The sequence below is a fragment of the Onychomys torridus genome, chromosome 8 (assembly GCF_903995425.1).
Source record: "Onychomys torridus chromosome 8, mOncTor1.1, whole genome shotgun sequence".
Classification (NCBI taxonomy): Eukaryota; Metazoa; Chordata; class Mammalia; order Rodentia; family Cricetidae; genus Onychomys; species Onychomys torridus.
In genome coordinates, this window is record NC_050450.1 from 18,687,323 (window position 1) to 18,705,886 (window position 18,564).

Genomic DNA, 18,564 nt, shown 5'->3' on the forward strand with positions numbered 1-18,564 from the left:
TATTAAGTAGCAATGAAAATAATTTTGTGGTTGGGGTCACCACAACATAAGGAGCTGTATTAGCAGCATTAGGAAGGTTAAGAAGCACTGTTCTAGGGCATTGTTATTTCCTGCACCCACAATGCTTCTGGGGGGAGGGGGACCAGCAGGTGGGGAGGAGAGACATTGGGATTCCCCAAGATACTAAGGAGTGGGAATCATGGAGGTCCTAGAGGAAAGGCATTGGGCAGAATGCCAGTCTCTGAGATTCCCTAGCCAACAATGCCTCCTTTGGATCAGGGTGTGGCCAGCCCCAGGTTTCACATGCAGGAAGTCGAATTGTAGGAGGCCATGCTGCCCCAGCTGGCACATGGCCATGGCAAGCTAGCCTCCGTCTGCAGAAGGTGCATGTGTGTGGAGGGTCCCTGCTCAGCCCAGAATGGGTGCTCACAGCAGCCCACTGCTTCTCTGGGTGAGTGACCTGATGAGGCCTGACTGCCTGGGCTTATGGGGCAGTGACACAAACAGGTCCTTGCTTAGCCTGTGTCTCACATCCTTGAGTCCAAGATTTCTTCAATAGAGAAAACCACATTGAGGGCCATCCACCTGGAGTGGCAGTGTGTAGGCCCAGCAGGGGTGGGGTCCCCTCTCCCACATCTGCCAGTACATGGCAAGGAGCACTTAACCACCACGGGGCTTGAGAGTGATCCTGACCACCTAACCAGCTTGTATTTGGGAGGTATCCTAAACCTAGTCAGCGCAAAGCTCTTCCACGTATCTTTACGATTCTGGAACTGCTGTTCCCTGTTTTAGGACAGTTGCTGACCCCCAGCACGCTGGACACCTTCCAGCCAGAGGTGGCAGGACCACAGACTGCTGTCCTTGGGACCTGAAGTGTGACGCACTGCCAGGCTCAGGCCCAGTGTACACAGTAGCTGTTTGTGTGCCGAGAGCTGAAGACAAGTGGGACGTTGGATATTGACAGAGTTGGGTGGTGGGGAGGTTAGTCATTGTTTAAGGGGGACACTTACATCTCTCCCTGCTTCCCAGGTCTGTGAATTCATCTGATTACCAGGTACACTTGGGAGAGCTCAAGATCACCCTGTCTCCCCATTTCTCCACTGTAAAGCAGATCATCCTGTACTCTAGCCCCCCAGGACCACCAGGGTCCAGTGGAGACATTGCCCTGGTGCAGCTGGGCACCCCTGTGGCCCTCTCCAGCTGGGTCCAGCCTGTGTGCCTCCCAGAGGCCTCAGCTGACTTCTACCCAGGGATGCGGTGCTGGGTGACAGGCTGGGGCCATATTCGGGAGGGAGGTAAGGAGCACTTTCTAAAACCCTTTCCCATGGGGTAGGGATGGCAAGGGCCACCTGGAGAGGGGGCAAGCAGGAGCTACTGGTGCTACCACTGGCTCCCAGTGGCCACATCTGCTCCTCCTAAAAGCCAATCACATATTGGTCTCTGCCAAGATCCACATGTCTGACTGATAGGCCGGGGACAAGATCAGCGGGATGCGTGTGTGTGTGTGTGTGTGTGTGTGTGTGTGTGTGTGTGTGTGTGTGTGTATACGCATGCCTGCCACTTGCTCACTCCCAGCAGTGCAGGGCTGGTTATTCAGCTTTCCTCCTGAACCTTCTTTTCTCTCAGAGCCTTTGAAGCCCCCATACAACCTGCAGGAGGCAGAAGTCTCTGTGGTGGATATAGAGACCTGCAGCCAGGCTTACAGCAGCCCCAATGGCACCATCATCCAGCCAGACATGCTGTGTGCCCAGGGCCCTGGGGATGCCTGCCAGGTGAACTGGCTGGGAGCACGGAGGGATCGCACAGCCTGAGGCATGGTGGGGTTCCCCAAGTCCTTGGTATCATCCCATCCTCATTCTGACCTGTTCTGCAGGATGACTCTGGAGGGCCACTAGTCTGCTGGGTGGCTGGGACCTGGCAGCAAGCTGGCGTGGTCAGCTGGGGTGAGGGCTGCGGCCGCCCTGACCGGCCTGGTGTCTACGTTAGAGTCACTGCCTACTTGAACTGGATCCACCGCCATATCCCACCATCAGGGGGTTCGGGAATACAAGGGCCTGCCTGGATTCCCCTTCTGGCTGGCCTCTTCTTGCCCAGCCTCCTACTGCTGCTGGTCTCTGGAGTCCTGATGGTCAAGTGCTGGCTGGGGAGATCCTGGCTAGGCTCCATCTCCCACCCAACTTCAGACCTCTGACTCAGGCATCACAACTCAAGTGTATTTTTTTTGTTTGTTTGTTTGTTTGTTTTGTTTTTCGAGACGGTTTCTTTGTGCAGTTTTGGTCTGTCCTGGATCTTGTTCTGTAGACCAGGCTGGCCTCGAACACACGGAGATCTGCCTGCTTCTGCTGAGATTAAAGGTGTGCACCACCACCGCCTGGCTCCAAGTGTATTTCTTAAATAAGTTAGTGTTTATTCAGCTTTGCTTTGCCCCTTCCCTCCCTTATCTTTGACTTAGGAAGCCAAGTTTTCTGCATCAGATTATTGCAACGTTGAACCTGAATGTGTAAAACAGATGACAAAGCAAACGGATGGCAGATGAATGTCGGGGCCAGAGGCCTGGGATGGAATGGGAAGCCCCGAGCAGTTGGGACTGTGATATCTTATTGCACGGGCCAGTACTCCTTGGTGATGTGGCCCTTCCCAGGGTCACCGAGAAGTTTCTAGACCGTCTAAGAGGATGGAATAGGATAGTGTGAGAAGGAAGAATGGCGCATGATGGACAGGAACAGGACTGTGAATGAAGGTGATATGGGATGTGGTGGCTACAGGACCAAGTGTCTGCCCACCAGGGCACAAGGGGCTCAAGCGTGTGCTCCCTATGGAAATCTGTGTCATATGGATGGATCTGTGGTGCCCTCCTGCCCATGAGGAGCTTCTGGTCCTTCCCAGGACGTAGCCTCTCCTCTTGAGACTAATAACCTGGTCCTGGTATGACTTCAGATGGTGGTGGTTAAAACTCAGAAAAACCCAAACCTGAATCACCACGAGGGAGGCTCGTGGGGCCCGAGGCCGCTCCTGTGTCATGGTGCAGAGACCGAATGTCTGCTGCCTCTCCCGGGGTGACATCTCCGGGTCCCTTTGCCTCAGTAGGGCCTGAGCCAGGGTCCACTCATGGCCCTGACTGGGGCTACCACCCTGCAGGGGAGCCACCCACCTGAATGCCAAATCCCTGTGTACGCACAGCCCAATCTACACAGGCTCATCTCCACTGTTATCTGGGGCAGGGGTGGCTGGGGGAGACCCTGGTTTCTTCAAGGGGGTCTGGGGCACAGTGAGGTACAGTCCTTGCCCCTTCTCTGGGGGGTCATCAGAGGGCACAGAAGGTTCAGTTTCATGGTGTACCAGAGGCACTATAGCCCCCGAAGAAGAAACTCTGGGTTCTGGGGTCACACTTTGGTCACTGTCCAAGAAAGAGTCTCCACCAGGTCCCACCATGTCCAGAGGCTCGAAGGCAAAGTTGGGGACAGTCAGGTGCTCTGCTTGGCAGGAAACCTGGCCCCAACGCTCACCCTTGGCTACAGGGTCCCCTCCAGTGCCTGGGCCCTCAGTGGACTCTGGGCAGTCCCTGTGGAGGGCAGCCTCGCAGGATGGGGTTCGGCGCCTCAGGGTAGTATTGCCACCTTCGGCCGCAGGGGGCCGAGAGGAACCCTCATCCTCAGTGGGAGGGTCAATGGAGATGCAGGGGGGGGCTCATCTTCTTCTTCCTTCGTGCTCCGAGAGCTGGCTCAAGCTCTGAGGCCCGGCCCCTTCCCTCCCCGGACTCTAGGTGGCTGTCTCCACTATCCAGTTCCACAGAGGGCCACCGCTGTGCATCCGCCCGGCCTGGTTTGTCCAGGAAGCTCTGAGCATCTACACTGCAGAACCTGTGTGGGTCCCGCCCACTACCCACTGCCCCTTTGGCAGCAGGGGAGGCTGTTGGGGAGGCCTCTGGGCTGTGGGGCTCTGTAGCCGGCCAGGGGTGGGCTGAGCTGGTGATGTGGCTGACCTCCTCATCTGCTGGGTCCGCTGCTTCAGCCTCGTCTCCTCCCAGGGCAGGAGGGCGGTTAGAGATGCAGCGCTGTCCGAAAGTGTGCTTGCGGGTACGGACACTGGCAGGTCGTGGGGAGCAGGGAGGGGACCGCAGGGAGCCCAGGGACACCTGCCTCGTGGAGGTATTTTCAGCAGGCTTTGTGTGGTCTGGTACGTTGTCTTCTCCAGGGTCATCAACCTGCCCTTCCAGGGACTCGGTGTGCATGGCCTCCTGAAAGGACACGGAGAGCCAAGTTAAAGACCCTGTCTAGCACCCAGGAGTCAGGCACTTTCTTTACCATCGGGGCCCTGGAAAGGCCAAGCTTGACAATACCCCAGGGTAGCTCTCACCCTCCAGGCTGGTGACTCAGGGTTAGGTGGGACCGGGAGCTGTCCTGACTTTAGCCTTACCCACTGACCTATGCGACTTCAGAGGATGAATGTGCTACACTGTGGGCACATGGCGAAGAGGCCTGGGGGTCTGAGCTCCAAGACAGTCTTCCAGGCCCCAGAGAGCTTTACAGGGCCCAGGCCACTTCCTCACTCTTGAGCCCCACATACCAAAGCTCAACTTGTATCCCAAGAACAGGAAGTTCCTAAGAGCTTCCATAGTGTAAGAGGATCTTGTGCCAGGTAGTGGGAACTGAGGGGAGAAACGGGCAGAGACTATGAACCAGGTTGGGTGGTACAGGCACATTAGCCACTGTGGGAGCCTGAGGCTTCTGCCGGAGAAAGGGACTTGAGTCCCATGAGGGGCTGGCCTGTTGATGCTGAGCCACCTGGTTGAGGACCCACTCAGCAGAGCTGGGAAACTCCAAGGATACATGTAGCACATGTCCTCTTGGGCCACGGCCTTGCTAACCACTCTGAATGGGGAAAAGGAACCCTGGGGAGGCCCAAAGTGTGGGACAAGAGTTTCCCTTACCTGTCTGCAGAGTAGTCGTGAGAGGCTCAGAGAGCGGGGTGTACCCCGGGGTGAAAGGGCATGAAGGGGATCGCTGACCCTGGCTGGAGAGGATGCAGCGGACAGGACCTGGAAGGAGGCACGGGGCTCCAGGGGCGGCGAGTGAGCAGAGGTGACCGGGCCTGGGGCAGGGATGCATCTGAACTGTGTGGCCTGAGGGCTTGGCCCCCATCTTTCCTCCAGTCCTCCCTGCCATGCTGCCCAGTTTCCCACCCGCCCAACCTCCCTGCCCAGTCCAGTCCCATTGCCCTGCTGTCCCTGCCAGCGTCCATACCTGAAGGGACACTACCTGTGTAGGTCTCCATCTCCACCTCCTGCAGTGGGTGAGCGTGTGGTGCAGCAGCGGGAGCCACGGGCCGGAACATGTAGCTGTCATTGGGCAGCGAGAGCATCCTGGACACAGACACTTTGCGCACGACCAGGAGGTTTGGAGTGTCTGGCTGGCTACCCGGGCTTTCCTGTGGTGAGGAAAGCTGCTTATCAGCTCAGCAGCACCTCCAGAAACCCTGGGACCACCCTGGGCCCCCAGAAGCCTTACCTGCGCTCCAGACAGGGGCTGGGATGCGGAGCCCTGAGCCATCTCCAGTTCGATCTCGGCATCCATCTCGGCATCCTCACGGGCCTCCTTGTTACTCTCCTCCAGGTGTTTCATGAGCACGGCCACCACCACGTTGACCAGCACAAACTGGGCAACCAGCACGAAGGTGACGAAGTAGACGGGCGAGAGGGCGGGCAGGTAGCTGAGGCAGTGCTTGTCCTCATGGGCGCATTCACGGAGAGTGTCCTAGGGTGGGCAGCAGGGTCATGGCTCCGTCTTCCCCACCCTGTCAGAGCCAGGAAGAGGGGAGGGAGGAGCAGCCCCACCATTACCTTCATGATCCCATTCCAGTTGTCCCCCGTGGATACTCGGAACAGTGTGAGGAAGGCCATGCCAAAGTTGGTGAAGGTGGCATGCCTGCTCAGGCCCTCACAGGGGTTGTCCTCGCTGCACTCTGTAAGGAAGAGTCCCGGCCCACTCAGAGCACTCCTGCCTCAGTGGGCCTGGGGCAGGGTCAGCAGACGACGTCCCATGTGGGGCTGGCTGGGGCGTGTGTGTTTGGAGCCTGGGGCCCAGGCCTCTGTTCTACACTGACTTGTCCTCTGCGGACATGACTAGCTGAGCTCCTAAGCACCCCCAAGCCTTAGCCGTGGCCTCTCTGCTTGTGGCTGGTATGTACCAAGCCATGGGGTTGGTACCCTGGGGCACAAGGTGGCCTGGCTGCCAAGCCTGGCCCCCAGACCTATCTTGGGAGACTTGGAGGCAGGGAAGAAATGATTTGTAGACATTTGATGTGAACGTGTGTGATGACTGAGTGGGAGCCATGCCTGGACTCGGCTCTCTGGGTGGGCAGACAACATTTTGTGACAACCTGCATGGCCTCTGTCCAACGGGGGCACACGGAGGCCCTAGAAGATCCCCATAGCTAGTGGAAGGACCGAGCAGTTTCCAACATGCCCTAGCCTAGACAGAATAAGGTCTCAGACTTGCCTTCTGTAATAATACAGAAGACCCATCGCTGGCAACCTTTCCTGGGGACAATGTTCAGGGTGAGGCATGCGGGTGTGCTAGTGTGTGCACGTCTTCCAGTGCACACATTCACCCCAGAATGTGGCCCTGCCTGGCTGGCTTGAGTGTGGTCACGTGCATCACACATCTGGGAGCATGCTTCTAAGTGGGCATGTGTGCACAGCTGTGTACCTGCTTTAAACATTGGCCTGGCAAGGTGGAGGTGAACAGGCAGTCTGAGGACACACCAGAAGGCTCATGGCCTACTTGGTCTAGGCCAGTACCCTGCACTCTCTACAAACCTATGGGGAGGTTTGGTGGGGTAGACACAAGAGCCACCTTTCTGGGAACCGGCATCACCTTGTGGGAGAGGCACAGCGTGGTATCACACTCACCTAGCCTCCCAAACAGCTCCACTCCCAGGGCAGCATAGATAAAAAACAGGAGCATGAAAAGAAGACCAAGGTTCCCTACCTACACAAGAGAGAAGTGAAACAATGTCAGCCCCGTGCTGGCCTGCTGTGATCTGCCTCACCGCTCCCCGCCCGGGGATGAGGGAGGGCCCAGCTACAGCTCCACTTAAGCCTTGTGGCCTTCCTGGGCCAAGGGCATCATCCATCCTCAGAGATTCTCTGTCCTGGCTCAGCATCCCTCTGCAAGATAGCCTCTGTTCCCTCTATGGTTCCCAATGCCTACTTTGTTCTCTCAATTCCTCCTGGGAGCTGCTCTACCCTCTGCCTAGCCCTCAAGGCCTAGAGGGGTCCCACTCAAGGGATCATGCCTCCCACATGGAAAGGACACCTCCGAGTCCCAACGCTGGGTTGGCGCTCGGCAGACAGGAGCGCCAGCAGGGATCTCATACAACCAACCACCCATGAGAATCTGCCAAGCCTAGTACCTGCAACACCGTAACTCCAGCATCTACTCCAGCCCCTATTCAAGACATTTCCCAAGCCTCCATCACCGACCCCATGGACAGTAAACATGGTATAAAATGACTCAGACACAGCTCAAAATGCTGCTGAGGCCAGCATGTGTCAGGCAAGATGGAGACAGGCAGTACAGAGGGCTGGAGAGTGGGTATATGGGTATAAGGGAACATATTAGACTGAGGTGGTAGTGGGTTGAATAAGTGAGTGGGGAGCTAGGTGGATAGGAACATGCTGAGTTGATGGTCTGTCAACTGGAGGATGGGCACAGGTGCAGGGGTGGCTAGGCCGCAGGTTGGGCTGTGGAGCATGTGTGCAAGTCTTCCAGTGTGTTCCTGCTTGGTACAGATTGGGCTGAGCAGTGCAGATGTATCCTGCAATCCAGGGATAGGAAGGACTGGGGCAGGGCTGAAGGTGTGAATTCAGGATTCTGGTCTGCATGGGCTCAAACGCCACCACCAGAGTCCTCTGTCCATTGACAAGCTCACCTTGGACCCTGCTGGCCTCACTATGACCCCTTACCTCCCATGTGCACCAGCTAGGCAGGCCCTAGTCATTAATGCTCTTGCCCAAAGCCTGAGGCCAAGGTGGGATGCCCTCTCCAATCTCCTCCAGACCAGCCAAGCAAACATTTGGGCGTGACTCTGGCCTCAGGACAGAGCAAGCAAGCAAGGGACATGTGCCATGCCCTCCCTGAAGTCTGTCCTCCGAAGGCTTGTGGTGGCCTTCAGGGGTCCCGGACTCCAACCTACCTGAGGCAGAGCTTGAACCACAGTATCCAGCAGGGCACGCATGCCTGTGGCCATCTTCAGTAGCTTCAGCACTAGGGCAGGAGCCAAATGTCAACAGGGCCAAGCTGACCCAACAGCCCAGGGGGCCCTGAACACAAGTCCCCTTCACTTTCTATCTACAGACCAGGGTTCCCTCTGGCTGCAGATGTCCCAGGTGTCAGCTAAAGATGGAGCCTATCTATAGCCCATCCTACTGGGTCTGGGGCCTCCTACTGACAGCCTAGACAGACCCCGGACAGGGCACACAGAGGCCACCTACCACGGGCGATGCGAAGCACGCGCATGATGCGGATGATGGTGGGGTTGATGGGCAGGGCAGCGTTCATCTCAATTTCCTCCAGCGCAATGCCCATGATGGACAGGAGGACTATGGCCAAGTCCAGCTGGTTCCACCTGGCCAGCCATGGGTGAATCTTAGTGTGGCCATGGCTTAGAGTAGCTGCAGCTCAGCCAAAGCTCACCCAGAAGGGAAAAGAGCCTTCTCCCTACCACCTGCAGCCTGTCCCAGGCCACCTGTGGCCCCGACCTGCCCTGCCTCCAAGACCACACACCTGTCCTTGAAGAACCTCCGGAACCCGAAGGCCACCAGCTTCAGTGCAGCCTCAAAGACGAAGACAATGGTAAAGATGTAGTTGCAGTACTTGAGGGCCTCATCCAGAGACTGGGGACAGAGGAGAGCTGGCTGAGGTGCTCTGGGGCTCCTAGCTGCCCCATCTCCTTGCTCCCCGAGCGCCAACTCTATGATGCCTGAGGTCATCACCCAATGACCCTGTGGGCAGGCTGAGGACTTTAGGAAAGGGAGGAACCAGGCTATTTGCTGTCCGCAGCCCTGATTGATAGATGACATTTTCCACAGGCCAAGTGTATTTCCACCAAAAGGCTCTGCTGTAGAGAACCTGCACTCCCTGAGGGGTGCCCAGAGGGAAGCCCTTCAACAGAGACAATGGCCCTCAGGCTTGAGGTCCCCGGCTAGCCCGCTGCGTTGGTGCCCACACCTACAAGGCAGGGCCCTGGTGAGTTTCAGCTCCTAGTCTTGTGTTGAAGGACCACAAGCTCCATATCTCCCCGCCCCGCCACCCCTGTTGGGGGCCTCTTCCCAGTTCAACCCCCTGTGCCTCTGGCCACCTTGGGCTGGTTGTAGTGCTCCATGGACATGGTGATGACATTGAGGCAGATGATGAAGGTGATGAAGAGGTCCAGGTAGTGGCTGGTGCATAGCGAATGGATGGAGCGGCGCGTATGTGAATAGTCTGCATAGTAGGGCCGGCGCTGGGCCTCTGTGGAAAAGGGGAACGAACCACTGAGCAACCTGGATGCTAAGGGATTGCCTGGGTAATCCTCCCCACCCCGCTTTGCCAGCCAAAGGCTCTGTCTTCATTTTGGAATACTAAGTGTGTGGATGGACATGGCTCAGGCTCATGGCTCAGTCACCTGGCTGGGTGGCCCCTGGACTAGCCCCAGGCTGGAGGAAGGAAGATCCTTTTTAGAAAGGCCTGTTCTGGTTAAGAGGTACCTGTGAGTCCATGGTACCCAGGGAGTAGGGCTGGGGCCCCCAACAGTGTCCAGGAGGGATGAGCCGTCCCAGCCTCCCTATCTGAGTGCCTGCCCAGACCCCCTTCTTCAGTGGCTTAGTTTGGGGAGCAGAGGGACTGTCCTCTTCATCAACCGCGTGCTGACACTGGGGTTTAGACATCTGGCTGATAAGGTAGAGTCAGCTCCCTGTCTGGGCTCTGCAAGCTCCACTTGGACAGAGATGACATACAAACCATCCCTGGCCTTCAGGCTTAGTTCCTCCCAGCCTCCAAGGGGCCACTAGTGACCACTTGTGGCCTGGGATGTGTACCCCAGAGAGCCCGAGGCTGAAGTCAGGCCAGGAGGCCACCTGGGGTACCCCTCCCCACATGCATCCCCACAGGTTTATCTACACTAAACACTGTGCTTGCTTGCAGGGGTCCTCTTGTGGGAGCCCAGTGTAGTTAAAGGGTCCCACTGGTGAGGGTTTGAGCCACCCTGCACCCCAGAACACACCTCGGCCTAGACCACACACAGGGGGGCTGAAGGCCAAGGCCTGGAAGAGCAGGGTCTGATGGGCAACCATCCCACCCTGGACCCACATGCTTCTCAGCCCAACATGCAGTAATTAGCAAACTCAGCTCCGGGCAAGCAGCCAGGGGGGCCGACAGCCAGCTGCAACACCAGAGAGAGCAGCCACGAGCCCTGGAGTACAAGGATGGACCTTGTCCCCTGGGTACAAGAGACGTGTGTACATGCTAGGCAAGAGGAAGGCCAAGCAAGGGCAGGGGCAGCAACATGAACACTGGCGGGCAAGCCACTGGCCTTCCTCCCACCCTCTGGCAGCACCCTGGCACTTGTGCCCACCCTGAGGCGGCCCCTGGAGGCCTAGGACACCCATCTTTCCCACTGCAGCAGCAGCAACAGCAGCAGTAGCAGCAGGCTGAGCATGCAGAGCAGGGCAGGTACCTGGGTTGGGGAAAGTGCCTGGAAAAACAAGGACATGTCTGAGCGGTTGTGGTGGGGACACTGTGTGGGAAGCCCTCCTTGCTCCCAAGCTAGGGCCCACTGTCCTGTCTCTCCGATTCATCATGAGGGGTTTGAGAGTGCCCCATCGACCTCCTGAGCCCTCATGGGGTACCCTGCATCCTGTCAGGGCAGGCACCCCAGCTGCTCACTCCAGTCGGCCCCTCTTCCAAGGCCTGGCCCCCATGCAAGGTGGCCACGTGCAGAGCCATCTGGGCGGGTGGGTGGCCTGCAGGCCCAGAGCTGGGTGCCACGCAGCATGCGCTCAGGTACCGACCCTCCACCTTGGGGGCCGCCTTACTCCTGCGCCTCCTCTCCAGGCGCCGCAGCCGCTTCTCCTCGCGCCGCCGCGCCTCCTCGGCCTCCTGGTGCTGGCGGCACTTGTGGAAGTTCTCCACCACCACACCCACGAACATGTTGAGCACGAAGAAGCTGACGATGAGCAGGAAGGAGATGAAGTACAGCAGCATCCAGGGGTTGTGGTTCTGCACGGGCTGCGGCACACAAGAAGGGGTCCCTGACCATCCAGCCACCTTCCTGCCCAGAAGCCCTCTCCGGGTCGGCCTGTAGGGTCAGACAAAGTGGCTGCACCACGGCAGGCCAAAGTTCTGGGGAAGGTTTCTGAGATGACCTGCCCCCATCTCAAAGACATGCAGGATTGGCTCCAAGGTTACCCATGAGGGCTGTCCCAGACTCGCGCACCTGCTGGTCAATGCCCACAGCATCCAGCCCATCATACATGATGTTCACCCAGCCATCCTTGGACGACAGCACAAACAGGGACATCAGCGCCTGTGCAGCAGGGTAAGGGTCACTGGCAGGGTAGGACTGTAGCCATGTCCCCTACACCCCTAGACACCTCCAGAGCCACACTGCACACCATCCATACCTACCTGACCCAGGTTGTCAAAATTGTACTTCCGCCTCACCCAGCGGTAGTGGGCAGCCTGGCACTCGGCCTTGGTGGTGATATTCCTGGTATCTGTACCCTCACAGTAGTAGAATTTACCCTTGAAAAGCTGACCGGAAAGAGTTGTCACTCCAGGGGGCCTGGCCCAATCCCTGGCCCACGGACCTGCCTACCTCAGGCCTCTTGGATTGCAAACTAGACGTGCTGACCACCCACCATGGAGGACAGGACCCATCCCACCAGGGGGAAGCAGAGGCCCAGGGGGAAGCAGAGGCCCAGGGTGGGGCAGACCCTGGATGAGCCAGGGCCACACACCTGCACCCCGAGGATGCCGAAGATAATGAAGAAGGCGCAGCAGATGAGGACGATGTTCCCAATGGGCCTGAGCGATGATATCAGAGTCTCTACAACCAGCTTGAGGCCTGGAGCTCGGCTGATGACCCTGCACCCAGGCAAAGGGGATACGCCGTTGGGTGCATCTAAGAGGGCAACCAGCGGGCAGAAGCAATGGCACACGCAAAGGCCCTAAGGGGATGTGAATGTGTGGCTGGAGAGCCATACAGTTGGGACCGAGGTGGGGCTGGGCTTCTGGGTCCTTTCTGGAGGTATATGGGTGGCCCCCACCCGGTGGCCCCCACCCCCTACACCCCCACCTCAGAGGCCGCAGGGTCCGAAGCAGGCGCAACACACGCAGGACGCCGAGGATCTTGGCACCGCCAGCTGAGGCCATGGCCACGATGATGTCAACCAGGGACACCAGGACAAGAAGCCCATCCAGCACATTCCAGCTGCTCTGCAGGTAGGCATGCTCACCCCACAGCAGTCCCAGGGCTACCACCTTAGGGAGGGACAATCATGTACAGGCTTGGCAGAGGGTCCCCAGGACAGGGCAGTGTGGGACAGGGACCCGACGGGGAGGGGAATACCGGTACCTTCACCATCATCTCTACCACGAAGATGGCTGTGAAGATGTAGTTGGAGACGCTGAGGAAGGCCCTCTCCTGCGGGGAGAGACCAGTGGGAGGTCCAAGTCCTCCTGACCCTGTCCCACCCAGAGGGCCAGCTGCGTTCGGGGACTCACGGTGCTGCCTGGGTCGATGTCTGGCCTCTCCAAGGCAATGGTGATGCAGTTGAGGAAGATGAAGACAAGGACCACGTGGTCAAACATCTTGTGTGCGATGACTTTCTGGCAGAAGACCCGTAGCCTGAGGAGGCAGCCGAGGTCAGAAGACCCCAAACAGACTCGGTGTCTAGTCACGTTGCATGAGGTGAAGGGCTTGGCCATGGGTGGATTAGTCTGGGCTCACCCTACCTTCCCGGTAGGATGCAGCCTCGGTGGCTGTTGGGTTTAAGCTCACCTGTTCTGCGGTGGGAAGAGGTACAGGGCCCAGGACTCCCGGCTGCGGCACCACTGAGGCGCATAGGGTTCTAGCACTTTGTGTAGGCGGAAACAGCAGCTCTGGGGACAGAGATGGATTCTGCGTCATGGTTGTCTCCTCTTGCTGCCTCCTAGCGCACGACCACCCTGACCCTCCCACCCGAGGACAGTCTTTCTTGCCACTCCCTGCCCCCTCCTCTTCACCCTCCCCACCTGGGCAATGGGAGGGTAGCCCTGCTGGGAGGCCAGGGGAATGGGAGAGTTGACTGGCTCCTGAAGAACTATCCTCAGCCAACATGAGCTGCTTTTTGTAGTGACCACCTCTTCTTCAACCACAGGCAGGTTCTGACCCTGAGGGGCCTGGCCCCCAATGGCAGGTAGCTCCTAACCTGGGTCAGACAAACTGGACACCTGCCCTGGCTCGCCTGCTCCCTTTCCTTTCTACTGAGAACAACACTGAGACGGGAGTTGAGTAACTATGGGCCTAGGGAGCACTCTGCCTTTAGTCACTCCCAGAGAAGGATGGAAACGGCTCTGAGTACAGTCCATGCCCCACCCTACTTCACCCACTCACATCCTCTATGTCATCGTCAAACTCGGCGGCATCTTCCTTGTGGCTGTCGATTCGCAGGAAGAACTCGCTGGGCAGGGCTACCATCTGCCCGTTGCAGTCATGGAACTTGGGTAGGAGGGCGGCAGGCCGTGGGGGGCACAGGTCCAGTGCGCTGCAGGGATCCAACGACTCGGCACGCCGCAGCGGGGTGGCCCGGGGCCCGGGCGAGGCTCCTGGGTGGCCTCCTGTGCCTGGCCTGCCATCCTCAGCCTCATCATCTGTACTGCCCTTTCCCTCACCAGAGAGCAGAGACTCACGTTCCCCACACTGGCTACGGCGTTTGAGGCTGGGTGCACGGCCCAGGCTGTTCCAGCTGGAGCGTCGGCTGCTCCCGGCGCTGTTGGGACCCCAAGGGGCACAAGGGGAGCTGCGGAGGCTGGCCTGGGGGGGTTGGCAGGGAGTGAGCAGACTGGCACAGGCCTGAGGCTCACCATGTACCCCAGTTTCTGGGATAGGAGGAACTTTCCCAAGATATTCCTGTCAACTGCCATCATGGGCATCTACGAAACCTAGCATGCATGGCTAGCAAGTACTCTGCCAGGGCACTACCAATGTTCTGTTTTCAGGTAATACCTGACTCAGCTGGACATGGTTAGCACAAAAGCCCGGGATCAGCCAGGGCTGGCAAAGTGTGACTCTGACCAGGCTCTGGATTTGCAGAGGCCCATAGCCCAGGTCTCCTCTAGCTTTCCACACCACTCAAGAAGTCTCCAGACTCATCCTCACCTCCAGGGTCTCACAGGAGCTGAGCCTTACTCTCCTCTGGCCTGTCTCTGTCTCTCAGGGCCCCTTGGCAACTGACTGTGACAGTCTGTGCTAAGTGACTCAGGCCGGGGATTCTTTGATTTCTCCACCTGACACAACTGTCTCACGTTCCTCCTCTCCCCTGATTACTGCCCTCAGATCTGCTCCTAAGCTCCTCCCTATGGTCTAGCTGCTGCCTCTGCACACCCCTGCCTGACCCTTCTCAAGGTCTCAGAAGCCACGGGAACCTATCACCAGGCACTCTGGGTGCAACAGAAGTGAGCTGCCAGTGTCCTCCACAACCCATGGACCCTCAGCCTGGCCTGCTTGTCAGTGTCCCAGGTTACTTTTAAATGTCCCCGTCAGTTCCCTTGCTTCTCTGTGTGCCCTGTGCTTGGTCAGCTTTTACCTTCTATGTAATTCTACACAGCTGTAACCAGGAGCGATCAACATACACACATTCACTCCTCTCTCACTTCTCCAGACTTGTCTCCTGGGAATAACCATCCTGGCTTCCAGGAACAGAATGGCCCCGACTCTCAATCTCAGACAGGGCTGGGGTGTCATGGGGACCCTCCCTTATCTCAGGGGCTAGGGTTGGTCCCTACCAGAGACTTCTGGTCCCCCAGCTGGGGGTCCACAGGGCCACTGCTGCTGTGTGGTGAGTCCAGGAGAACATGGGCCACATCCAGGTGTGGGGAGCTCTTGGGAGTCGGCATAGGCGTAGCCGCTGTGTGCGTGATCAGAGGAGGAGGCAGGCTGCCCCGGCCCTCTAGGTGCCCGTTAGGGGTCACAGCCAGTGAGTACATCTTCATCTCTAGGGGTGAATTGAAGGGGCTGTCTGAGCCTCTGGAGGTCCCAGCAGTAGGAACCTACCTGCTGGAACTCTGCCTCAGTCTATACCAGTGGACTGCTGTGACCCTTTAATACAACTCCTCATGTTGTGGTGACCCCCACCATAAAATTACTTTCGTTGCTATTTCATAACTGTAATTTTGCTACTCTTATGAATCATAATATAAGTATCTGATTGCAGGACATCTGGTGTGTGACACCCTCCCCGGGGTCACGACCCACAGGTTGAGAATCACTGGTTTACACCACCTAGGCACATACCTGTGCTTTGAAGATCCCTGAGCTTATCAAAATCTTCCTCTAAGTGGGTAGATGTCTTGTCCTCATCCGTGTCAGATCTGGTGGCGTCACCCTGAAGCCATACAATACAAGGTAAATGTGAAGTTCCCACAGCAGGGTCCTCTGGACCCAGCCAAAGTCATATGCTTGGGAGTACAAGGCGGATGTATGGGGCCTAGAGGTTGCAGGGCGAACATGTGGAGGGTCGGCTGAGGCAAGACTGCCTCCATGCCCAGACTGTATCCTATCAACCCCTTACCTCTGCCTGGAAGCCTTCCACCAGGATGGCTACCAGCAGATTGAAGAGCACATAGTTCCCAAAGGTCATCAGGGCCACAAAGTACAGGGCGGCCCAGGAGGAGGTAGAAGCCATGCCATTGTAGAGGACCACGTTCCAGTCTTCCTGCGTCAGGATCTGGAGGGACATGTTTGCAGGGCTGAAAGCAGCTCTGGTCCCACAAGGAGACCCTTGCACCTCCCTGGGGATAGAGCCAGGACTCTCCACAGGCCCTTGGGGGAGGGGGCATTGTACCTGGAACACAGTGACGATGGCCCACAGCAGAGAGTCAAAGTTCTTCCTGTCAGGGACGGTGTCTCCAGAGTCTGTCTTCAGGCTGAACTTACAGCCAAATAGGTGCATTCCCAGGATGCTGAGGAGGATGGGCTCTGAGTGGGAGGGGCCCAGTTCCCCCTCTGCCTGAGTTAGCTACCAGACTCACCGCACTCTACCTTCGCAGTAAGGGCCAACCCTGGGGCTCAACAATTTTTCTACAGCTGGGAAGGCTTTAACCATTACAGGGGTGGGCAAAAGGCCACCATAATGCCTTTGGACAGTGGCAAGGACATCCGGGCTCAGTAGCTGTGGGGTGCTCACTCTCCCACACCCTCCCCAAGTGGCAAGACTGGCACACAGAAGGCACTAAGCAAACCCCACTAGAAGCCTGACACCATCCCCAGGGCCTAATTTATCTCTTCCATCTGGGGACCCCACAGAGCAGAGCCCCACTCCCCACCATGTCTCATGTCCTAACTCTGCCTGAGGGAGGAGCTTGGGCCCCACCCACCTGAAGATGAAGATGAAGAGCATGAGTAACATGCAGAAGGTGGCCACATTATCCATGGTCCTCATGAGCACCACCAGCTGCCGCCGCAGGGCCGGCAGGAAACGTACCAGCTTCAGCACCCGCAGCAGCCGGAAAGTGCGGAGTACGGACAAACCACCGTCCGCCTGCCCCACAATCTCCCAGACGCTATGGGTCAGGATCACAGTATGATGGTCAGGATGGCCAGTCTGGGAGCAACCATAGCCTCTGTTTAACCCCATAGCTGGGGGCAGGTCCAGCTGCATCGTGGTTCCCTGGGAACTAGGGTAGCCCCATCTGCTGTGGCTCCTGAGCCTCAGGGAAGCTCTGGCTTCCAGCTGTCAGGGAATCTGCTGACAGGGTCTTCTACCCTGGCCTTTCACGCCTGGCTCATGCATATGTTCAACTCATTCCTTCCAGGCACAAGATCCTCCTCCAAAGGGCTATGGGCCCAATCTCAAGCATTGCATCATTCTGTGCTTATTTTGCTTTTGCAAATGCTGCTTCCCACCCCAGGACCAGTATTAATCTGCCCATAAGCTGGCCCCCACTACAGACATGGCTGACCAACTGTACAGCATGGACAAGTCTCCAAGGTGGGGATTAGACCTGATGATCTATCATGTGAGTGACCAGGGTCCTCATGTCTGTCACCTCGCCCACTATGAATTCCATCATCAGCCTTCCAGTCACGGCAGGCTGTGTTCTCCACAGTGCCCATGGACTGAGGCTCCTCTGCCCTGGGTGGGGATATAGGTCTTACCTGATGACAACAACAATGCCATCAAAGATGTTGTAGGGGTTCCGGATGTAGCCCAGAGGCCCACAGGCCAGCAACTTCAGCAGCATCTCCAGCGCGAACATGCTGGTAAACACGATGTTGCTTATCTCCAGTGCATTGGTCAGCTCATCAGGCTGTGGGTCAGGAGAGGTGGTCAGGACCCATCATGGTTCCTGCCCTTTTGGGGGCACAGAACCCAGAAGGCAAAGCAAATTCACTGCATCAAGAATGAAAGGGACCAACAGCTACCCAGCCTCTTAGGAAGAACTGCCTTCTACCCAGGAAAGGAAACTAAGATCCAAGAATGTCTCCTCTAGACAGACAGCCAATTTATCAGGTTCCCCACCCTGACCTCCCAATAATGGCAGCTGGACACAGTGCTGCCAAGCCTCCCAAGACGCCCCTTCCTCGGCAGGCCCTGCACACACAGGATAGTTCTGAGACTGTGCTGGGGCCCAGGATGGGCTATGGAGGCACAAAACAGCAGCGTTGGTATCCACAGCCTCACCCTCCTCTTCCTTTGTAGACGGCCCAGCAGGTCTCTTCCCATGAGTGTGCTGACACTCCTGTCTGTGTAGGAGTATGTGTGTGCATGTCTGCCTATAGTTGTACCATTGTGACCTGCATGTGTGCCTATGCACGTACCCCCGCATGCTGGATAGGTTTGTGTGTGTATATTCTAGCACAACTTGAGCACAAACATGAATGTATTGTACTGGACACCTGATATGTAGAAACTTGCCCAAATCCTCATACTCGTGTGAGGTATGCACCTGCCCCCACCACAGCTGAACCAATTTCCATGTTCATAGGTGAATCTTGTGTATACAGTGCAAATGCATGTGCACTAGCCTCTATGCACATAGGTGAGCCTTGAGCAGGGGCAATGTACATGTATATGAATAATTTTAATGCACACAGAATCATGCACGTGTAGTATGCATTTAAGCACACTTGTGTACATGTGCATAAGTGAGCCGGATACATGCATTGTTTGCACATATGTATGTATGCACTGCACGGGGGTTCTTCAAGATGGAGCTGATTTAGCCTCACCCTAGCACCACTTGCCCAGGCCTGCCTAATGCCACAGTAGGTAGATTTCCTCTACTCACTCCAAGATAAGAAAAAGGAACTGAAAACTTCATT

At 57.1% G+C, this 18,564-nt stretch overlaps 2 protein-coding genes across 2 annotated transcripts in view; one reads left to right on the forward strand and one right to left on the reverse strand.

The window, feature by feature from the left end:
• Nucleotides 1-121: 121 nt before the first annotated feature.
• Nucleotides 122-2,191, forward strand: Tpsg1 (tryptase gamma 1). Its single transcript, XM_036194665.1, has 5 exons — nt 122-149; nt 280-451; nt 1,030-1,295; nt 1,627-1,772; nt 1,874-2,191. Exons 1-5 carry the CDS (start codon nt 122-124, stop codon nt 2,189-2,191), a joined length of 930 nt encoding a protein of 309 aa, XP_036050558.1.
• Nucleotides 2,192-2,384: 193 nt separating this feature from the next.
• Nucleotides 2,385-18,564, reverse strand: part of Cacna1h (calcium voltage-gated channel subunit alpha1 H) — a 58,815-nt gene continuing 42,635 nt past the window's right edge. The window contains 27 exon segments of the mRNA XM_036195083.1: nt 2,385-3,684; nt 3,686-4,237; nt 4,931-5,091; nt 5,244-5,427; nt 5,508-5,753; nt 5,840-5,961; nt 6,911-6,989; nt 8,197-8,267; nt 8,495-8,628; nt 8,787-8,896; nt 9,361-9,512; nt 10,717-10,734; nt 11,075-11,267; nt 11,476-11,565; nt 11,667-11,792; nt 11,999-12,125; nt 12,337-12,521; nt 12,616-12,684; nt 12,765-12,888; nt 13,042-13,142; nt 13,636-14,055; nt 15,027-15,235; nt 15,535-15,625; nt 15,812-15,967; nt 16,085-16,202; nt 16,617-16,802; nt 17,398-17,549. Coding sequence (XP_036050976.1) covers nt 3,187-3,684; nt 3,686-4,237; nt 4,931-5,091; nt 5,244-5,427; nt 5,508-5,753; nt 5,840-5,961; nt 6,911-6,989; nt 8,197-8,267; nt 8,495-8,628; nt 8,787-8,896; nt 9,361-9,512; nt 10,717-10,734; nt 11,075-11,267; nt 11,476-11,565; nt 11,667-11,792; nt 11,999-12,125; nt 12,337-12,521; nt 12,616-12,684; nt 12,765-12,888; nt 13,042-13,142; nt 13,636-14,055; nt 15,027-15,235; nt 15,535-15,625; nt 15,812-15,967; nt 16,085-16,202; nt 16,617-16,802; nt 17,398-17,549 — 4,674 coding nt within the window. The 3' untranslated portion in view covers nt 2,385-3,186.

Bases quoted from the DNA above. Each gene is read 5' to 3' on its own strand.
- Tpsg1 (XM_036194665.1), top strand. From the start codon at position 122: ATGCTTCTGGGGGGAGGGGGACCAGCAG. The intron at 150-279 runs GTGGGGAGGAGA...CCTTTGGATCAG, and splicing joins GGGGGGAGGGGGACCAGCAG to GGTGTGGCCAGCCCCAGGTT. The intron at 1,773-1,873 runs GTGAACTGGCTG...CCTGTTCTGCAG, and splicing joins GCCCTGGGGATGCCTGCCAG to GATGACTCTGGAGGGCCACT.